The sequence below is a fragment of the Salvelinus fontinalis genome, chromosome 1, assembly GCF_029448725.1.
Source record: "Salvelinus fontinalis isolate EN_2023a chromosome 1, ASM2944872v1, whole genome shotgun sequence".
NCBI lineage: Eukaryota > Metazoa > Chordata > Actinopteri > Salmoniformes > Salmonidae > Salvelinus > Salvelinus fontinalis.
The window spans coordinates 56,557,095-56,580,771 of NC_074665.1; the positions used below are offsets into that span (position 1 = coordinate 56,557,095).

General features: G+C 41.1%; 1 protein-coding gene across 1 annotated transcript; it reads left to right on the forward strand.

Moving 5' to 3' along the window:
* Positions 1-134: 134 nt before the first annotated feature.
* On the forward strand, positions 135-16,938 carry LOC129858325 (tetraspanin-14-like). Its single transcript, XM_055927482.1, has 9 exons — positions 135-228; positions 1,047-1,135; positions 5,102-5,152; positions 5,881-6,027; positions 8,729-8,899; positions 9,281-9,406; positions 9,595-9,645; positions 14,477-14,590; positions 14,677-16,938. The coding sequence occupies exons 2-9, from the start codon at positions 1,055-1,057 to the stop codon at positions 14,740-14,742; spliced, it is 807 nt and encodes a 268-aa protein (XP_055783457.1). The 5' UTR covers positions 135-228; positions 1,047-1,054; the 3' UTR covers positions 14,743-16,938.
* The last annotated feature ends 6,739 nt before the right edge of the window (positions 16,939-23,677 follow it).

Here is a 23,677-nt window from a genome sequence, read left to right on the forward strand (position 1 = left end):
TGAACATGTAGCTGGATAAACAAATAACGTTATATTATTACCTAATCAAATATCAATTAAAGTTCTAACGTGTAACCTTTTAATAACACGAAAACAAAAACAGGAGAAAAGTGGGCGAGGCCTGCTGCCCTTACAGGAAGTGGAGTAAAAAAGTCTACAAAGAGTTTTCGAAACTCGATCAAGATATATATTTTGTCAACGGGCAGTGCAGCGCTAAACAAAGCCGCGGTGAGTTGTTGATCATGGGAAAGTTGATAGGTAGCAGCGATTAAAATAAATATAAAAACTTTGTTTTTGTAACGTAGATACTTTATCTATATTGAAAATGTGAAGTTTGCCGAATATTTTGTTTTTTGAGCAAGATAGCCAGTTAAACGAACACTGTCTTAATCGCTACGCTAGCTAGCCACGAAGCTAACATTGAGTCCTAATCTTTGACTAACGTTAGCTAATTTCGCTAACTAGTGAATGAATGGCTTCTGTTTACGAGCATATATATTTTTTCCGGATAGCCACTATGGCTAGTACTTAGTTAAGTTAGCTGTGTTTCCATCTGTATCATAGCTAGCTGGCTATCACTAGATACTATCTAGCCACAGTATAAATGAATTGTGTTGACCAACTAACGTTAGTCAGGTAACGAATCCGTTAGTAAACTGTCTAACGTTACCTAGCTACAGTAATGTTAACTCTACTAGTAGCTATTGTTATCTCGCTCTTGGTGTTCTGACAGTGTGCAGCAAATCGAATGATGGTTAGCTAGCGGGCTAGCTGTTAGCTAACTAACGGTAGTTTGGCCAGCTATCTGGCTTTTTCTGGCCAACAACAGTCAGTTGTAGCTACCATTTCAGTCTTTGATTCAGTGTTTCAGATGAGCTAGCTAACGTTAGCTAGTGAGCGAACTATGTTGCTAGCTAAGTGATTGTGAACATGTAGCTGGGTAAACAAATAACGTTAGATAATTATCTAGCTAGTAGGTCAACCTTTAACATCTTGTTCCATCTGTGTGCTAACTGTCATCGTCTCGCTCCTGTTTCCCAACACAGGGGAAAATATGCACTACTATCGTTATGAAAATGCAGAAGTCAGTTTCTGTTACAAGTACCTCATGTTCAGCTACAACATCATATTTTGGGTAAGTAGCACAAGCAGTAGGTAGCCCTGTAAACCATGAGTAATACAGACATGCTGTGACACCCCGTTGTCTCATTTGGTGCTATGCTATGAATGTAGTTATGCATATGCTGTATAGTTGGCCTGAGTTAACCTAGCGGACTAAACTCCACTCGATGGTGAAGGAAGTTTATGATGAACTTTACCAAGAGAGTGGAGCAGAAACCAGAATTTGTGGAATCTAGCTCAGACTACATCGATTTGCCCAATACTTTAAAAAAGGTAAATCCTGAAATGCCTACATTGTTCCAATGTTTGACCTCTAGTTGCGTGCCTTTCTTTTATTGCTGAAATTCATACCTTTTCAATAAACAATCAAATACAGCCACTGACTTTTTGCTCGTTTCTGTTTCTCGAAGATGGCTACTTCCATCAATTGAATCTCTGATGTTTGTAAATTAAATATAGGCTATTAAAAAGGGGTTGCCAACCATTTCTAGCATGAGAGCTACTTATAATAAATTAAACATGTTGTGTGCTACTCATGCTTCTCATCTCGCCTGCAATTCTTCCCCGGGTCCTTAGTGTACAAGAGAAAGTAGTACACTACTTGTTTTGTTTTTTACTCTAAAATGTACAGTTGTTCATAGATAAACAACAAAATTGGATGTCCTGAGTCAATGTGAAGACCATTTTTTAGGGCGGGGTGTGGTGTATGGAAGAAAATGAACAAATATAAAAATATTGTAATTCCCCTTTTATTGCACCTGGCCCTTTACTTGCACATCTAGTGAGTTGAGGAATGTGCCATCCTAATGTGCTGGTCTAGCCATAGTTCTCTACTGCTGCTGCTCATTTCATGGCAAAGTAAGCAAATAATAGATACAAATGTTATAATTAAGCAATACCGCCCGATGGGTTGTGGTATATAGCCTATATACCACGGCTAAGGGCTGTTCTTAAGCACGACACAACCCCCGAGGAGCCTTATTCGATTATAAACTGGTTACCAGCATAATTAGAGCAATAAAAAGAAATGTTTTGTCAATACCCATGGTATACAGTCTGATATACCACGGCTTTCAACCGATCATCATTCAGCGCTCGAACAACCCAGTTTATAATTACTCATAATATACTTCTGCCATGTACACCTACTTTGCAGTTAACATTTAATTGAGACCGTTTTGGGGGATGTATTTCTCTCAACCCACAAGACCGTTATCACATCAACTGGCTAAACACAAAGTGATAGACAAACGTGCGCACCACTCAGACAGACGGGCAATGTTGCTGGAAATTAATTGGCAGATATTGTTAGGTTTGGCTTTTTAAGCCAATAGTCGCTAACCAGGGTTGTGATAATTAAGCAATAACGCCCGAGGTGTGGTATGTTGGCCATATACCACAAACCCCCGGTGTGCCTTATTGCTATTATAAACTGGTTACCAATGTAATTAGAGTTGTAAAAATACATGTTTTGTCATACCCATGATATATGGTCTGATATAGCACATCTGTCAGCCAGTCAGCATTCAGGGTTTGAACCACACAGTTTATAATGTTGTGTTGATTAGACCGTAGCGGGGAAAATACAGTATCTGATACTTGTTAGATTGCAGTGGAACACTTGAAAATATAATGTATTTTCAGAATTGTTTGCCGAGCTACTCATAGGTGGGCTGTGAGCTACTGGTAGCTCGCGATCGACCTGTTGTAGACCCCTGCTATAAAATGATTGTAATATTAAAATAAAAGTATATTTTTATGATTTCTCTCGTTATTTCTCAGTATCTCTGGATAGAAAATGCAGCAAGTCAATAAACTAATGTGCCAAATTTTGGGTTTGTAATGATCTGCAAGATTCGATTGGTCGGCACACCATCTGTAGATTGTATGATTTGATTGGACAATGAGTATTTGGAGCACTAGGCTTACGTCATCGGATAATCAATTGACACATGCACATTCGCGCTAAATTGCCATCTTTGAGAAACAGACGTGAGCAAAACGTCGGTGGTTGTATTTTAGCAAACACCCGCAACTACAGAGGACAAACATAGGTACACGGTAGGCGTTTCATGAGATTTTTTTTTTTAAAGTATTGCCCGTGAGTGAATTGTTGTAGTCTGAGTTAGATTCCAAAAAGCCTGGTCTCTGCTCCACTCTGTTGGTGAAGTAAATCATAAACTTCCTTCACCTTGCTGTTTAGTTTGGTAGTCAGCCATTAGCAGTAAATCAGATACTCAAGAATACTGCAACTTTAAAGCCAGGCGTACACTACATGATTTTTGACCCCGAATTAGCTGTCTCAAACAAGTTTTTGAGATTGGAGACAAAATCATCATGTTGCCTACGCGGGGTGCGTGGCTGTCACCGACGCAATCTGAGGGCTATCGATCCCGTCTTTGGGCCGTCCCAGACGTTCCCATATTTTCAAACACATTTTATCAGCACAAATCTGCAGTGCTCTTGTAGTGAGATGTGCAACGGCAGGTTTTCAGAACGCTGATCAGCAATGAGAGCTTGCCAGAGAAGAAGCCAGTGAGATGATGATGATGATGTATCGCCACACCCAGAATGTGTAGACTGTCGAGCCAGAGCGATTACTACTAGTATGTGTTTGTACTTGTCTTTAACCAAAGCCAGTGTCAAATCACTACAGCTCTGAAGTTCACAAGCAATTTTAATAAATTCAAAATGTGTAGGATAGGGGATTCAACTCTGTATGGCAAGTGTGAATTTCTGATTTGAATGTGTTAGTGGCTGCTTTTAGCCACCCTTTGTTCCAGCTACGTTTACAATCTAATCACTCATTGTTTTCAGAAGACAGCATGGTATCGAGGATCATCACGACCAAGTGAAGAATCTTGTAGTGTGTGACCCCCAGTCTGTGCCACATCGTTTAGTGTGCGCACCACTACGTTGGCAAGACAACAAAAAAAAACTACAAGAAAGACATTTGTTTAATGTGAGGCTCAGCAATGTTAGGATTTTGAAAGTTGTGTAGTTTACGCCCGGTATGAGGTGGAGCAGTCCCTCCAGGATTCTGTAATCACAACATATTTAGCAAAATCAATAATTTCCTGCATATTATACGAGGTCTTGCAGATTTGACCAATCACTGCACTATTTCTGTCAGTCAAATCATCACAATATTATTGCATAAAACTGACCCATCACCGCAGTACAAAAATAGGGCTCGAAATTTCAACCAATCACTGCACACTTTTGCCTGCAAATATCACAAATTCCAGCAAAATCCTGGAGGGACTAATATGGTGTTCTTTTAAGGCAAGAATGTCTGGGAAGCCCATGTAGAGAACATATTGATTTATTAAAACCATTTTCCACCTTTGAGGGCAGATGGTAGCCCCTGCTGGCTGACCTGGTGCCCCCTGCCGCTATCTTTCTACACAGAGCACTTTTTCAATAGCCATTCCCTCTGATAACATCCTCCACTGGTAACAGCCTCTTTCTGTTTTATTTTTAAATTAAAGAAGTGTGAGCATTTGTTTTGTTGCTTTAGCCTACATCTCTAATGTCCGTCCAACATCGGGTTGAGAAATAACCTTCAGAGCCCCTACTTCCTGTTTTAGCGAGTGAATGGGAGACTCACTAAGATATTTGCTAGCTTCTTCTCTTGGTCTGTGTCAACAGGAAATGTAGAAACGCTTCTGTTTGGGATTTTGGTTAAGCTCGTTAATTCATCTCTTGATAGGGCAGTTGTATTCTGAGTTCAAAGATACGCAATAACCTCTTATGACCCATCTCTTCCTGTTTTTTTTGTTGCGATTTCTTGAGAATTTTGGTGTCCGTTGAAATTAGACATTGTCATTGTTTTCGTTATTAGCAAGCTCCCTCTTTTATACCTAGTAATGCTTTAATATTATTTAGTGGCAGAGTTTTCCCTAATGCCCATGTGAAAATGTTAAAAGTAAACAACTGAACACACCAGAAAAAAAAGTTGGTCTGCTTCCTTCCTCAGCTGGCTGGAGCAGCATTCATCGCCATTGGGTTCTGGGCCTGGAGTGAGAAGGTGAGGGAGCAGCTTCTGTTTCACCACCGTACAGACAGCTTATCTCTACTCATTGACTCTAATTGTGTTTGTGCCAGACCTTCAGCCCACAGACTTGTCACTTGTCATCACTGCCATCACATCTTTTTTTAAACATTCACAACCATCAAATTCACAGTTAATTTCCCCTATTGTTACACACCGCTTGAAGCTGATAACACATTTTAATCAATTTCTGTTCTGTAGGTTTGAACCGCTACATTAGAGGTTATTCAAATCCGTATTGGAGATATTAATGTTACTGGATAACACGCCAGCTTTTAATCAGATACGCCATGTTATTTAGTCAATGTATTAAATAATTGAATTCTTTATAATGTGGCATTCATTATTCTCGGAATGACTGTCTACTTGCATGTTGATGCTTTGCTTGAAATGGTCTCAGCCTCTCATCCATGTCTGAAAGGTCATACAGTATTTTATGTAATTCACCCGTCGTCCTGTGTCGCCATGCACAATACCCTGGGGATCTGTTAGCTCAACGGTTAGCTCAACGGTTAACAACTAAATTCCCAATCTGGCCCTCAACCATCACGGTCACCTAATAATTCCCAGTTTACAATTGGCTCATTCATCCCCCTCTCCCCTGTAACTATTCCCCAGGTCGTTGCTGCAAATGAGAATGTGTTCTCAGTCAACTTACCTGGTAAAATAACGGATAAATAAATAAACTGTTCTCACTCCTGTAGGGAGTACTGTTGGACCTGACACAGGTGACACGGCTGCATGGCTTTGACCCTGTGTGGCTGGTGCTGTTGGTGGGAGCGATCACCTTCATCCTGGGCTTTGCAGGATGTGTCGGAGCACTCAGGGAGAACATATGCCTCCTCAAGTTTGTGAGTACTGCACCACCACAACAATACTCTTTATATTTCTCTTGCTCTTTCTCTCTCTCTTGGTCTCATAGCATACCGATAGAATACTGGTACACATTTTAGCTGCTCTTTCAAGTGGGGCTGTGACGGTCATTGGTCAGCCAAATGACCGAGGTCACTGTAATAACCGTTTGAGTAGAAAAAAGTAATCATTCTCTCCTCTTGACTGCATGTGCTGTTGTAGAAATATCATGAATAGAAGGGGTGTCCCCGTTCAAGCGTGATGGTATATGGGGTGGACTGGTGGCCATTGCGAGTTTACCCATAGTTGCAAGGCAGGAAGTATACCCATCAATATGTGTTGTGGTTTGTTGATTCAACTCAAGTGACTTTACAAACAATGTATTCCAAATTATGAGCCACATAAGTTAACATCATACATTCTACTTTACCATGGAAGTTATTGCATCAATATACCAGGCAACCATTTTTGAGATCATGAAATTACCGGTCAAATTGCCAGGGTTAGAAGTTCCAAGCACGTTTTATTCATTCTATTTTTCTCTGCTGCTGGTGCGGGGAAGGGGCATTACCTAGGCAACACCTTGCTTGTTTTAGCAAGAAGCAATGAAGTTTCATCACGTTAAGTGTCCATGTTACCACAGAAACTGGCTCAAACTGACTCTTCAGTCAGCTGTTCGTTTCACAAAAATATTTTTATATATATACAGTATCAGTCAAAAGTTTGGACACCTACTCACTCAAGGGTTTTTCTTATTTTTTTTTTTTTTACTATTTTCTACATTGTAGAATAGTAGTGACGACATCAACTATGAAATAACACATGGAATCATGTAGTAACCAAAAAAGTGGTTACTAAAATAAAATCTAAATGTTATATTTGAGATTCTTCAAATAGCCACCCTTTGCCTCAATGACAGCTTTGCACTCTTTGCATTCTCTCATGAGGTAGTCACCTGGAAAGCATTAGTTAACAGGTGTGCCTTAAGTTAATGTGCGGAATTTCTTTCCTCAATGCGTTTGAGCCAATCAGTTGCGTTGTGACAAGGTAGGGGGGTATACAGAAGATAGCCCTATTTGGTAAAAGACCATATATATATATATATATATATATATATATATATATATATATATATATATATATATATATATATATATATATATATATATATATATGGCAAGAACAGCTCAAAGAAGCAAAGAGAAACGACAGTCCATTACTTTGTAAAACATGAAGGTCAGTCAGTACGGAACATTTCAAGAATGTTGAAAGTTTCTTCAAAGCAGTCACAAAAAACCAAGCGCTATGATGAAACTGGCTCTCATGAGGACCGCCACAGGAAAGGAAGATCCAGAATTACCTCTGCTGCAGAGGATAAATTCATTAGTTACCAGCCTCAGAAATTGCAGCCCAAATAAATGCTTCACAGAGTTCAAGTAACAGACACATCTCAACATAATCTGTTCAGAGGAGATTGTGTGAATCAAGCCTTCACGGTCGAATTGCTGCAAGGAAACAACTGCTAAAGGACACCAATAATAAGAAGAGACTTGCTTGGGCCAAGAAACACGAGCAGTGGACATTAGACTGGTGGAAATTTGTCTGGGGTCCAAATTTGAGATTTTTGGTTCCAACTACTGTGATGATATCCGCATGTGTATTTCCCATGCGAAGCATATTTTAGATTTTTCAAAGTACCCACCCTTTGCTTTGATGACAGCTTTGCACACTCTTGGCATTCTCTCAATCAGCTTCGTGAGGAATGCTTTTCCAACAGTCTTGAAGGAGTTCCCACATGCTGAGCACTTGTTGGCTGCTTTTCCTTCACTCTGCGGTCCAACTCATCCCAAACCATCTCAATTGGGTTGAGGTCGGGTGATTTTGGAGGCCAGGTCATCTGATGCAGCACTCCATAACTCTCCTTTGTCAAATAGCCCTTACACAGCCTGGAGGTGTGTTTAGGACATTATTCTGTTGAAAAATAAATGATTGTCTAAGCGCACACTAGATGGGATGGCGTTTCTCTGCAGAATGCTGTGGTAGCCATGCTGGTTAAGTGTGCCTTGAATTCAAATAATCACAGACAGTGTCAGCAGAAAAGCACCATTACACCCACCATGCTTCACGGCGCACCACACACGCAGAGATCGTCCGTTCAACTACTCTGCGTCTCACAAAGACACGGCGGTTGGAACCAAAAATCTCCAATTTGGACTCATCAGACCAAAGGACAGATTTCCACCAGTCTAACGTCCATTGCTTGTGTTTCTTGGCCCAAGCATGTCTCTTCTTCTTATAGGTGTCCTTTAGTAGTGGTTTCTTTGCAGCAATTCAATTATGAAGGCCTGATTTTACGTAGTCTCTTCTGAATAGTTGATGTTGAGGTGAACTCTGAAGCATTTATTTGGGCTGCAATCTGAGGTGCAGTTAGCTCTAATGAACTTGTCCTCTGCAGCAGAGGTAACTCTGGTTCTTCCTTTCCTGTGGCGGTCTTCATGAGAGCCAGTTTTCTTCATGCACCACATCCTTCATTGATTAGGGCATGCAATTGTTTAATCTTTAAGCTGTTTTTTTTTTTCTACCCGTGCAGAGCACTACCAAACCATACTACCAAGATTACTACTGTCCTGTATTTGAGTCTGTTGTCTCTGACGCTTCTCTGTCTCCCACCACGTATAGTTAACTTGTTTTCTCTTCTAGTTCTCAGGGGTGATCGGGTTAATCTTCTTCCTGGAACTGACTGCGGCCGTGCTGGCGTTCGTCTTCCAGGACAACGTCAGAGAGTGGATCAACGACTTCTTCCTGGCCAACGTCAAGGCCTACAGAGAGGACATCGACCTGCAAAACCTTGTTGACTCCCTGCAAAAGCTGGTGAGAGAGGCCACAGAGCGAGAGCTATGTAGCGTGTTGTGTTGGGGGGTGGGTAATGGGATATAGAGGCAGGGAGAATGTGAGACACAAAGTTTCTTAATCACCTGCTGTCCCTCACATCGGTTCTGTCACATTAATTTCCTTTCCTCCTAACCCCTTCCCGAGATGGTTCATACATCCTAGTGTTAGTGTGTAATTGTGTGCTTGCTACGATGGCCTGTTCTCTAGGGACCTGATGATACTTGAACTGCTCTCCTCCAAGTGACTGTGTGCTCAGTCCTACACTGTCAGATGTATGGTATGGAAACACACCTCAGGAGTTGGTGTGTGTTTGGGTTCGTTAGAACCATCTGACTCAAACTTCCCGCTTGTCTGTCCTAGAACCACTGCTGCGGAGCCAAGGAGCCTGATGACTGGAACCTGAACGTCTACTTCAACTGCACCAACAACAACCCCAGCAGAGAGAGGTGCGGAGTGCCCTTCTCCTGCTGCCTCAGTGACCCTGCAGTGAGTAATCTGCCTGCCCTTACCTCCATGTCTCTCTTGGTGTCATTGCTCCTTCAGTATCTGTCTCCTCTGAATAAGTCACTCTGTACTAGTTGTTATAACTGCCATGTTAATTTTTAGGTATGCCTCTTGTTAGTCCTTGACACTTACCGGACTAATTTGAGCTGTTTCTTTCTCCCTCTCTGCAGGACTCTGTTTTAAACACCCAGTGTGGCTATGATGTCCGTAAACATCTAAAGGTATGACCCTAACCAGTGCACACATCACATATAGAGTTGAAGTTGGAAGTTTACATACACCTTAGCCAAATACATTTAAACTCAGTTTTTCACAATTCCTGACATTTAATCCTAGTAATAATTCCCTGTCTTAGGTCAGTTAGGATCACCACTTTCTTTAAGAATGTGACATGTCAGAACAATAGTAGACTTTTATTTAAGCTTTTATTTCTTTCATCACATTTCCGGTGTGTCAGAAGTTTACATACACTCAATTAGTATTTGGTAGTATTGCCTTAAACAATTTAAACTTGGGTCAAACATTTGGGTAGCCTTCCACAAGCTTCCCACAATAAGTTGAGTGAATTTTGGCCCATTCCTCGTGACAGAGCTGGGTTAACTGAGTCAGGTTTGTAGGCCTCCTTGCTCGCACACGCCTTTTCAGTTCTACCCACAATTTTTCTATGGGATTGAGGTCAGGGCTTTGTGATGGCCACTCCAATACCTTGACTTTGTTGTCCTTAAGCCATTTTGCCACAACTTTGGAAATATGCTTGGGTTCAATGACCATTTGGAAGACCCATTTGCGACCAAGCTTTAAGTTCCTGACTGATGTCTTGATGTTGCTTCATTATATCCACATAATTTTCCTCCCTCATGATGCCAACTATTTGGTGAAGTTCACCAGTCCCTACTGCAGCAAAGCACCCCCATAACATGATGCTGCCACCCCCGTGCTTCATGGTTGGGATGTTGTTCTTCGGCTTGCAGGCCTCCCCCTTTTTCCTCCAAACATAATGATGGTCATTATGGCCAAACAGTTCTATTTTTGTTTCATCAGACCAGAGGACATTTCTCCAAAAAAGTACGATCTTTCTCCCCATGTGCAGTTGCAAACCGTAGTCTGGCTTTTTATGTCTGTTTTGGAGCAGTGGCTCCTTCCTTACTGAGCGGCCTTTCAGGTTATGTCGATATAGGACTCTTTTTACTTTGGATATAGATACTTTTTTACCTGTTTCCTTTAGCATCTTCACAAGGCCCTTTGCTGTTGTTCTGGGATTGATTTGCACTTTTCGCACCAAAGTATGTTTTTCTCTAGGAGACAGAACGCGTCTCCTTCCTGAGCGGTATGGCGGCTGCGTGATCCGATGGTGTTTATACTTGCGCACTATTGTTTGTACAGATGAACGTGGTACCTTCAGGCGTTTGGAAATTGCTCCCAAGGATGAACCAGACTTGTGGAGGTCTACAATTTTTTTTTCTGAGGTCTTGGCTTATTTCTTTTTATTTTCCCATGATGTCAAACAAAGAGGCACTGAGTTTGAAGGTAGGCCTTAAAATACATCCACAGGTACACCTCCAATTGACTCAATTGATGCCAATTAGCCTATCAGAAGCTTCTAAAGCCATGACATCGTTTTCTGGAATTTTCCGAGCTGTTTAAAGGCACAGTTAACTTAGTGTATGTAAACTTCTGACCCACTGGAATTGTAAGTGAAATAATCTGTTAACAATTTTTTGAAAAATTACTTGTGTCATGTAACAGTATAGCTTCCGTCCCTCTCCTCGCCCCAACCTGGGCTCGAACCAGGGACGCTCTGCACACATCAACCACAGTCACTTACGAAGCATCGTTACCCATCGCGCCACAAAAGCCGCGGCCCTTGCAGAGCAAGGGGAACAACTACTTCTAGGTCTCAGAGCGAGTGACGTCACCGATTGAAACACTATTAGCGCGCACCACTGCTAACTAGCTAGCCATTTCACATCAGCCACACATGCACAAAGTAAATGTCCTAACCGACTTGCCAAAACTATAGTTTGTTAACAGGAATTTTTGAGTGGTTGAAAACCGAGTTTTAATGATTCCAACCTAAGTGTATGTAAACTTCCGACTTCAACTGTATGTATACATATAATAATATATGCTATTTAGCAGACACTTTTATCCAAAACGACTTTTGATATCCACACACAATCTGGAGAAATTGCTATTTGTATTTACGATAGCCTACTGCATGTCTTAACTATGTTTATATGGCCTTTATATGCACCCATGTTTATTGTTTGCAAAAATCCACCTCTGTACTAGCTGTAGTAAGACTATTTCTGTGAAAGGTAAACATTGTAAAGCAATAGATTAGATTTCAGGGCAATTTCAGTGCAGAAAGTAAACTTCCATTTCTTCTTAAGGGTGGATAATGCAGTCTTTAGTGTCAGGTCATTTAAACTGTATCAACAGTGCTTTTTCTTCCCATTACCCAAATGGGAGAAACACAAATTTGGTGTTATCACTGCTGAACGAAAGGCAGGCTCCCTCCTGTCCCTGTTAATCTCTTGTCACTACGAAGAACGGCAGGCTGAAAATAAATGATCCTTTATCTATGTTTTGGCCTAGTGTTCCAGTGGTCGCTCTCAAATCTGGGGCTTAAATTAGTTTTTCTGCAAATCCACCCTGGTTTACATCGGTTCTGGTCTCCTGGCTCAGAATGAACTATTCATCTTCATTGTTATTCAAAGTTATGAGGCAAACTGATGTCTTTTTTGTTTATCAGGAAAAATGTCTTAGACCGAGCAGATGCTTCTAGATAAATGGGAGTTTTTATGTTGAAATGGAAGAGCTGAGTTTCACTATTCATCATAGATGACTCATCAAATCTTCATATTTTTTGTTTGTCACATACACTGGATATGTGCAGTGAAATAGGATGTTTTACAGGGTCAGCCATAGTAGTACGGCACCCCTGGGGCAAATTAGGGTAAAGTGCCTTGCTCCAGGGCACAAATATATTTTTTGCCTTGTTTGCTCGGGTATTCAAACCAGCGACCTTCCTGTTACTGCCGCCAATTAATTTCAGAATAACTATCTATTTGCTAATTTTGACCTTTCCTCTGCCCCTTGTGATGGTCAATTTTAATTTCACTGAGATATTGCCATAGGCTGTCATGGATAATAGCTATACAATAGCAGAATGCATCCTTTTGACTTAAAAAAAATATATATTCTAATTCAGGAAACTTCTTGGCAACAAACACTTGGTGTCAAATCTTCTTCGGTATTTGAAAAAACAATCGGTTTGATCTATCCCTACAAGATACATTAAGTGCACCAAGACTTGTACTTTGTGTAAGGTGATTTGAGTAAGCCGGGATATATCAAATCAAATTTATTTATATAGCCCTTCGTACATCAGCTGATATCTCAAAGTGCTGTACAGAAACCCAGCTTAAAACCCCAAACACCAAGCAATGCAGGTGTAGAAGCACGGTGGCTAGGAAAAACTCAATAGAAAGGCCAAAACCTAGAGAGGAACCAGGCTATGAGGGGTGGCCAGTCCTCTTCTGGTGGAGATAACAGAACATGGCCAAGATGTTCATAAATGACCAGCATGGACAAATAATAATAATCACAGTAGTTGTCGAGGGTGCAGCAAGTCAGCACCTCACGAGTAAATGTCAGTTGGCTTTTCATAGCCGATCATTAAGAGTATCTCTACCGCTCCTGCTGTCTCTAGAGAGTTGATAACAGCAGGTCAGGGACAGGTAGCACGTCCGGTGAACAGGTCAGGGTTCCATAGCCGCAGGCAGAACAGTTGAAACTGGAGCAGCAGCATGGCCAGGTGGACTGGGGACAGCAAGGAGTCATCATGCCAGGTATTCCTGACGCATGGTCCTAGGGCTCAGGTCCTCAGAGAGAGAGAGAATTAGAGAGCGCATACTTAAATTCACACAGGACACCGGATAAGACAGGAGAAGTACCAGATATAACAAACTGACCCTAGCCCCCCGTCACAAACTACTGCAGCATAAATACTGGAGGCTGAGACAGGAATTGTCAGGAAACAGTGGCCCCATCCGATGATACCCCCGGACAGGGCCAAACAGGAAGGATATAACCCCACCCCAAAGCACAGCCCCCACACCACTAGAGGTGGTGAGACAAGGCTGAGTATAGCCCACAAAGATCTCCGCCACGGCACAAACCAAGGGGGGGCGCCAACCCAGAAAGGAAGATCACGTCAGTGACTCAACCCACTCAAGTGACGCACCCCTCTTAGGGATGGCATGAAAGAGCACCAGTAAGCCAGTGACTCAGCCCCTGTAATAGGGTTAGAGACAGAGAATCCCAGTGGAGAGAGGGGAACCGGCCAGGCAGAGACAGCAAGGGCGGTTCGTTGCTCCAGAGCCTTTCCGTTCACCTTCACACTCCTGGGCCAGACTACACTCAATCATATGACCCACTGAAGAGATGAGTCTTCAGTAAAGACTTAAAGGTTGAGACCGAGTCTGCGTCTCTCACATGGGTAGGCAGACCATTCCATAAAAATTGAGATCTATAGGAGAAAGCCCTGCCTCCAGCTGTTGCTTAGAATTTCTAGGGACAATTAGGAGGCCTGCGTCTTGTGACCGTAGCGTACGTGTAGGTATGTACGGCAGGACCAACTCGGTAAGATGGGTAGGAGCAAGCCCATGTAACGCTTTGTAGGTTAACAGTAAAACCTTGAAATCAGCCCTTGTCTTAATAACAGGAAGCCAGTGTGGGGAGGCTAGCACTGGAGTAATATGATTAAATATTTTGGTTCTAGTCAGGATTCTAGCAGCTGTATTTATCACTAACTGAAGTTTTTTTAGTGCTTTATCCGTGTAGCCGGAAAGTAGAGCATTGCAGTAGTCTAACCTAGAAGTAACAAAAGCATGGATTCATTCTTCTGCATCATTTTTGGACAGAACATTTCTGATTTTTGCAATGTTACGTAGATGGAAAAAAGCTGTCCTTGAAACAGACTTGATATCAAAGGTATATACAAAGGTATGGGAGAGCATTCCATATTGCTCTCATTTCCTGTTGCAGGGGGACTGGATCAACTATATTTACATCAAGGGCTGCATCCCAGCCTTAGAGGAATGGCTTCCACGGAATCTCTACATAGTAGCTGGAGTATTCATCATTATATCTCTGCTTCAGGTAAATATATTGAAATGAGTACATTTTTATATGCTGATGGGATTCATATCTATTAGCTAATGCTGTGAATTCTTCCCCCTTTTCAGATGATGGGCATCTTCTTGGCTCGGACACTGATTGTCGACATTGAGAAGGTCAAGTTTAACTACTAGTGAGGGGTGTGGTGGAATGCATAGGCCTACAGGGTACTGTACTGAGAGAGAAACTATCCACCATCCATTCCGCCCTCTCTTTGATCTCCCTCTGAGGCCCGGCAAGGGATGAGAGAAGAGGACAAAAATACTTCCATACCTATGGCTCGTTATCTTTGGACTGTTCTGTCAGTCTCTGGAGACTGATACCTCTGCAGAGCCTGCACAGTGGACATGAAGCTGCCTTATTCAACTAGACTCGTATGTGCCTTCTCTCACAGGATTGCAGTCAGACTTCAACGAACCACGTAAAAATAGCCTCTGGGTTTCCCTATAAATATGGTTCTGAATTAGATACATTCTTGTATTGTTTGACTCAGACACTCTGAACATCTCTCCCGGAACAGTGTCTTAACCAATCCACCCAGGTAGAATCCTGGGTGAATTCATCATACCTCAACAATGATCAAAAAACAACAATGAAGTCATCGCAAGTGTTTAAACGGTGTGCTTTCTGGCCTGCAGCATTCCATGACTAGAATTGTTGAATATCAGACTGTGAGCAGTAAGAGTTGTCTACCACATCAGTGAAAATGTAATTGCTCCAATATGAGACTTTGCCCTAGAGCTCTTTCTGAATCAACACGATCTCAGCACCGCATTGTGTGACGGCTAATATCATCCTCCAGCCGGTTCTCTCTGTTGAACCGTCTGCTTTCACAGCGCCTCAACTTGACTTGACTGGAAGTCTATGGCAGGAGCGGACGAAACAACCATTTATTTTAATTGGCTAATCTATCACCATCACCATTATCAGCATAACCCTTAGAAACTCCCCCTACATTGAGCACTTTAAAGCTCGAGCAGCACAGGTGATTTAATAAAGTACTTTCAGATTTTCTGAACTCACACTTCGTGAAATATTTTTTCAGATATAAACTTTAAATCCTGAACTCTGAATCAATTGAGCTCCTCAAAAATATGGCAATGTGATAGAACATTTATATTGATTGGCTATTTTTGCCATATTTCAGTCTCATCTAAAACAGCTGTATCAGGCTTGCTGTCTTCCACCTCGATTTTATCCACACCCCTTTCAAATCACACTTTGTTGCTCAGTGTTACCAGGCTCTATGCAACAGTAATTTGACCCTGGGGACTAGGTTAGGACAAGCTTTCAACTGGAACCACCATTGGACCTTAGCTCTCAGCTAAACATTGGGAAAATTCTGCTAGCTCTTAACCATTTAATCAATCTGCAGCTGTTCAAACCCACATGTGCACTGCTGAACCTCTGACTGGTTGTCAGTCAAGCCATGTCTTTTCTATAAGTCATGTCTCATAACTTGTCATACCAACTTGTCAGTCCACAACGTGCATCAAATGCTTCTGAGCAGAAGTTGAGTATTGATCATTGAGATACATACTACTTTCCTTAAGGGAAAGTGAATTGTGGATGCGATGCGTACGTAGATAGTTGACATGTTTTATTTTGATCAGTGTTAGATGACCCGTCAGTGAAGTATTAGTTAGTTGTTAGCCCTCAGAGTAGCGGAGTTTGATTATTTTGCTGTTGTGTTGATGGGCTGCCCGATTGAACTTTATGGAGAAGATATACAATTACAACTGTACTTGATGCCCAACCCACCAGCGTCTCTCCTCAGTCCAGACCATATACCTCAACAAGGCCCCCAGCAATCATCCAAGTGACCACGCCTAACATTATTCAAAGCGTTCTGAATGCATATCTGGCATGAGGTTTTTGCCTCATGCCAGTTCCTCCATACATTGAGCTTGCTTTACTTCCATCCTGTCCAAAGATACTCTGCTCGTTCCCCCTACTCTGCTGTCCTCGTACTAGAAAGGGGACCTTTACAGAGGCATCTATGGAGGGTTATGGAATGTTGATTGAGAATATATTTCATGGGATTTTATATCTCATGAATGCTAGAATTGAGCTATATATATATACAAGATAAAAGAAGCAAATGAAAGCAATGGAGTTGACGGTCATTCAGGCCTTCAACTGCACATCTGCTGGTGAATGTCTGTCATGTAGTTAGACAAAAAAAAAGTGTGTTACTGATTGTTTCCATGTAATCATATGAGTGTTTTTAACAAAAGGGATATTCTGTAATGACATTTTGTAAATGTGCATTTTCTTAATTCTGGATAGGTTTTTATAAACAATAAAGTATGTTTGTCCATTTTGTTAAACTTCCCAGTGTTATTAATCATCACAGATAACAATATAATTTAGTCACATTATCTTCACCAGGCATACACTTACAAGATGGTCGTTGGATATTTTGAAAAGTGAAAAGGCTACTACTTGCTTTTGTGCCTTGGTTGAAGGATTTGACACTCTAAACAGTACTGATTTAGCTGTGTTTTAGAGCCCTCTTGTGTTCATTGTCGGAAGTTAATAGAAACCCTGAACAGCCTTCATGGCTGACTTTTTTTTTTTTTTTTTATAACTAGGAATAGGTCTATTGCCACATTGAGACAGTCTTGCAACTTTGATGGGGTTGGGTGCCACAAAGAATCTGATCTCATCACGAGGGGCTGAAGTGGCTTGCGGGTCTGCATACACACATGCTGTCAGTGCTGGCACTGAAGAGAAATGTTTGCAGTTTTTAATATGAGTGACTAACAAAATCAATGGGGGGGGCAAGGTCGATAGCTGGCTAGACTAACTTACCAATCCGATTTTTTTTGTTGTTGACATCGGCTAATTGAGTGACTGACAACGAGATCAAAGCTGCTGATGAGTAAGAGAAATTATTTTACCAACACATCTATTTCTGTGACTACCTGGATCTACCATTTGGTATTGAAATCAAACCATAGGATTTGAATGTAAAGTATTGTTAATAAACAACATAAAAAGGTGTCCTGTCCTCATGCTTCCCAGCTGAAACAGTTTAAGAGTTTGTGCATATGTTAAGGTTTGGACTTCGGCGAGACTTCGGATGTTCGGGCACATTTTTTTTCTGGAGGCTACACCCCTTCGTCAGTGATTGGTCAACAGTAAGGCTTCTTCAATAAAGTCTTTGCTGTCATTCAATGAAGACGACTCGTTTTCAAGCATTTTTTTAAATAAAAAAAATACTGCACAAAACAGTAAAATTGCGCCTCTAAGATCTCTTCATTAAAGACGTCAAAATGAATGACAGATTTCTTGAGTTATCTTACATTCATTCTCAATATTTTGAGGAAGTGGCTATGGTGTCTCAAAATGGACAAACAATACGATTGGAGCTTTTTTTTCTTGTTTTTCAAGCGAATGTCTTTTATTAACCTTTCTGAACCACCCATCCCGGTATCGGGATAATTGTCATCAGCAACGCTGAATAGCATAGCGCCACAGTCAAATAATATTACAAAAAAATATTTATGAAATCACAAGTGCAATATTGCAAAACACAGCTTAGCCTTTTGTTAATCCACCTGTCTCAGATTTTGAAATTATGCTTTACAGCCAAAGCAATACAAGCGTTTGTGTAAATTTATCGATCGCTCGACAAAACATTAAGTACACTTAGCGTCAGGTAACTTGGTCACGAAAATCAGAAAAGCTATCAAATTAATCGTTTACCTTTGATGATCTTCGGAGGTTTTCACTCACGAGACTCCCAGTTAGACAACAAATGTTCCTTTTGTTCCATAAAGATTATTTTTATATCCAAATACCTCCGTTCGTTTTGCGCGTTATCCTCAGAAATCCACAGGAAAGAGCGGTCACGACAACGCAGACGAAAATTCCAGATAATATCCATAATGTCCACAGAAACATGTCAAACGTTTTTTATAATCAATCCTCAGGTTGTTTTTCAAATATCGATTCGATAATATATCAACCGGGAGTGTTGGTTTTTCAGTAGGACCGGGAGAAACAATGGCCACCTTTCTCTGTTGCGCAAAACTCACTCTGAGAGCCCCCACCTATCCACTTACGCAATGTGATCGTTCTCGCTCATTTTTCAAAATAAAACCCTGAAACTGTCTAAAGGCTGTTGACACCTTAGGGAAGCCATAGAAAAAGTCTGGTTGATATCCCTTTAAATGGGTGATCGGGATGCATAAGAACAGAGAGGTTTAAAAAAAAAAGAGGCATTTCCTGATTGGATTTTCCTCAGGTTTTCGCTTGCAATATCAGTTCTGTTAAACTCACAGACAATATTTTGACAGTTTTCTATCCTAATCTGACAATTATATGCATATTCTAGTTTCGGGGGCTGAGAAATAGGCAGTTTCAAATGGGTACGTTTTTTAGACAAAAATGAAAATACTGCCCCCTATACTTAAGAAGTTTTAAGGGAGAATGGGAGCACACTCATTCGGTTCGGCTAGGCGCCAGCCGAATTTAAGCATGCTGAGGTCTTTAGAAGCGCTCATTATTTCAAACAGGCTACATCTATTAACTGCCCCCTAGACTATATTGATACACCCATGCACCAATCTAAGTAAAACAATAAAAACTAATCCATCAAAATCTGTCAGTTTCAAATAGAGGAATGTTATTTTGCATCCACTGCATTCGCCCATGCCGGCTATATGCGGTGGAAGGTAGACAAGCTACAGCGGTGTTTGTTAGACCATGAGACATCCTGAAAATTGATCTTCTCAGGAAAAAGTCTGTAGCGTCCGAATGGTCCATTGTGACTTGTCTGAAAACAGTAAACGCTGATGTGCCAACTCTGTCTGTAGCGTCTGAACCGTTTGGCCTAAAAACTAATATGACCCCACTGTGAAAACGGGATACTCTCACGAACACAATGTTGTCCTTTTCTCCTGTCACTGGACTCGTCTGAAGGTAACCCATACAAATTAATGGAAGTATAAAGGTAGTGTTGTGCCAACAAAAATAAGGGGTTAAATATGTGCCCCCCCCCCCCCCCAAAGAAATGATCCTGAAATGTATTTTTTGACATTTATGAATATGTCATTCAATGTATTTTTTGACATTTATGAATGTCATTCAATGTGTTTTTATTGGCTATAGTAGTAAATGCCAAATTCTGTATTTTATCCAATACATGTTTATAAAATATATATTTTTAATACCTAAATGGGTCCTAAAATTCGAAATCAAATAGCCAAATGTATGACAATTTAAAGCAATTCCATATGTTCGCTTAGTAGCCCCCCCCCCCCCCCATACTTTTGTTTAAACACATTTGTTCACCAAGATGCAATTTGAAGCGTGGTAAATTTACTGTTGAAGAAAAAGCCCCTTTATAATAAATCCATAATAACATAAGCTACAGTTGAACAGAGGTGTTTTCCGAAAAAAATCAACCTTTTAAAAGCGCATTTCATGCAATTTGTTGTTTACATGACAGAATACATTATCTGAATCTTTTTTAATACCACACAAATGACCTAAATGAGTGGCTACTCTAACACTGACAAACTGAGATCAATCTGGTTTTGATTTCAAACAAACAATAGCCCAGGCCAATGAAGCAACACACAGATTGTGCAATATTAGGGGAAATATACTGTGTACTGTATACAGTATATATATCATAGGCTACAGTAGGCTACTAAATACAATTTCCAGTTGCACACTGACTCAGCTAATGATGAAGTTGAAGCTATAGGCTACTCACGGTGATGGCCAATGTGCTCTTTGTGGCAATAACCTCAAGATCTCAAGATGAACAACTGCAAAAGTGCTGCTGTTAGCTACACATTGGGAGTTGTTGAAATTGTATTTTTTGCCTGCGATTGTATTTTGAAATCTGCAAAAGGCAAACTGACAGCCGCAATCAACCATAGAAAAAAGATTTCATAGATGGCAGTTCCCATTCAAGTAAGGACTGGCATCCATTGCTACTGTACCCATGAGTTTAAGGGCTTGTAAGTAAGCATTTCACTGGAAGGTCTACACCTGTTGTATTTGGCTAATGTTACAAATAAAAGTTGATTTGATTTTGTTTAACAGTCAAATTGCCAGGGTAAAAGGTTAAAACACCCTTCTATGGATTATATGGTTATGGCTTAAACACAACAAGCTGTAGCCTATATTTGGCGCACATGCTGCCCAAACTGCAGCCTTCCCGACTGTAGGCATACCCCTTACATTTTTCCACATTTTGTTACGTTACAGCCTTATTCTATAACGGGTTAAATAAATACAAATCCTGAGAAATCTACACACCCATAATAATGAAGGGAAAACAGTTTTTTAGAAATGTTAGCACGCGTATTAAAAATTAAAAACAGAAATTCCTTATTTACATCAGTATTCAGGACCTTTGCTAGACTAAAAATTGATCTCAGGTGCGTCCTGTTTCCATTGCTTATCCTTGAGATGTTTCTACAACTTTATTTGAGTCCCCCTGTGGTAAATTCAATTGATTGGACATGTTTTGGAAAGGCACACACCTGTCTATATAAGGTCCCACAGTTGACAGTGCACGTGAAAGAAAAATCCAAGCCACGAGGTCAAAGGAATTGTCCATAGAGCTCCGAGACAGGATTGTATCGAGGCACAGATCTGGGCAAGGGGACCAAAACATTTCTGCAGCATTGAAGATCCCCAAGAACACAGTGGGCTCCATCATTCTTAAATGAAAAAGTTTGGAACCACCAAGTCTCTTCCTAGAGCTGGCCACCCAGCCAAACTGAGCAATCGGGGGAGAAGGTCAGGGAGTTGGGTTCCTCTGTGGAGATGGGAGAACCTTCCAGAAGGACAACCATCTCTGCAGCACTCCACCAATCAGGCCTTTATAGTAGAGTGGCCAGATGGAAGCCACTCCTCAGTAAAAAGCACATAACAGCCTGCTTGGAGTTTGCCAAAAGGCCCCTAAAGACTCTCAGAAACAAGATTCTCTGGTCTGATGAAACCAAGATTGAACTCTTTGGCCTGAATGCCAAGCGTCACATCTGGAGGAAACCTGGCACCATCCCTATGGTGAAGCATAGTGGCTGCAGCATCGTGCTGTGGGGATGTTTTTCAGCGGCAGGGACTGGGAGACTAGTCAGGATTGAGGCAAAGATGAACAGAGCAAAGTACAGAGAGATCCTTGATGAAAACCTGCTCCAGAGCACTCAGGACCTCAGACTGGGATGAAGGTTTACCTTCCAACAGGACAACGACCGTAAGCACACAGCCAAGTTAACGCGGGAGTGGCTTCGAGACAAGTCTCTGAATGTCCTTGAGTGGCCCAGCCAGAGCCCGGACTTAAACCCGATCAAACATCTCTGAAGAGACCTGAAAATAACTGTGAGCGACGCTCTCCATCCAACCTGACAGAGCTTGAGAGGATCTGCAGAGAAGAATGGGAGAAACTCCCCAAAAACAGGTGTGCCAAGTTTGTAGCGTCATACCCAAGAAGACTTGAGGCTATAATCGCTATTGATAGAAACTTCTGTGGTTGGATAAAACATGTGAATAGTATAAACAATGTCATTTACATGTAAGAAATAAAAAGAAATGCCTCTTGGGCCCTCTACGAGCTTGAGTCCCCTGTGAGCTTGGGCCCAGCCCCTGACTCACACATTTGACCAGTCAAATGTATTTATTAGCAGTTTTTTGTATTAATCAGTTACCCATTCAAGTTACCCTATGTTGGCCCCCTACTTCCACTCCTCCCACAAACTGACGATTAGCAGAGCGGCAGCAGCAGGTTGTCTACTTTACAATCATTGAGAGTGGACTCCTGAGTGTTCCTGTGGTTAGCGGTTACAGTGGATTTTCTTTTTATATATACTATATACAGTATATAATATATACTGTATACATAATACATAAAGTATATATTTCCTAAATCTAATTTTTTTGCTGACTTTTTTTGCTGCCATTAATCCGGCCCTGCATGTGAGACAGGAAGGACAGTCAAAACCAATGAGAGCAGAGCCTGGCAGTAACTCTTATGGTGGAAAATTACAAGATTACGTTTTAATACTGTTTATGCATTGAATAAGGTTTCTCATTACTCTATCATCTGTGTCTGTGGGACTGAGTTGGGCCTCTGGTGCTTGGCACTGGCAATTGATTTATGATGGCTTGGTGATAACCTACAGCCTGCACTCCATTGAATGATTAGTGTCTGTGAAATGTTGGCCTGTCTGCCAGGGACAGGTGAACCCTCCCTCCAGTTTCTCTCCCACATGCAGATGAACACTGGACTTCAGAAATTGTGACGACCCAGTGTCCCATGTTGCATTAGTATCTGTGTGTTAAGGAGTGCGAAACTGAGAAGATATCCCTGTATAAACATACAGTAAATTACCTAGAAACAGAAACCTGACGCAATGTAAATCTTGCTGTCTGTTGCTTGATATGACAATGTACCTTTGTATAATCTTACACATCTGTTTGTCATGAACATTCAGGAGGATGAACTTTGCTATAAAGAGCTGTAACACAAATCTGCTCGTTGGGCTCTCAGCGAACACCTGGTCGTTGACCAGCTCCATTATTGCAATAATTAATAATAAAGTTTGATTGTTTTGAAAGAAATCTAAAAGTCTCTCTCCTTTGAATCAGAAATATTCCACGATAATTTGGCGATGAGGATAATGGGTGACTAACTCCATTTTGTTGCTGATAGATCCCGGGCAAACCCTGGAGGGAGTTTTGGCGGATGGATACGTCATTTCGAACAAATAGATTAAGGTGGGAGACTGATTTCTTTCAATAATTAATCTAGAAAGGTCACAGAATGAATAGTAATAATTGAACATTAATTGAATATTGTTAGTGTTGATTGGGTAGTTTAGTCGAAAATGTTTAGTGGGCAAGAAAAAAATTCACATAGCTAATGATATATTTATTTCTTGAAAGAAATGTTACCCTTATAAAATCCTAGATTGTGAGGTTGGAAAAGATCATTTGGTCTCTTGTTTTTACCAAGGTAGAAAGTGGGCAGTTAGGTGAAAATGGTGTTCATTGTCTTTAAATAATTCCTAAAAGACATGGAGTAGGTTTGGAAAAGAGAAATAG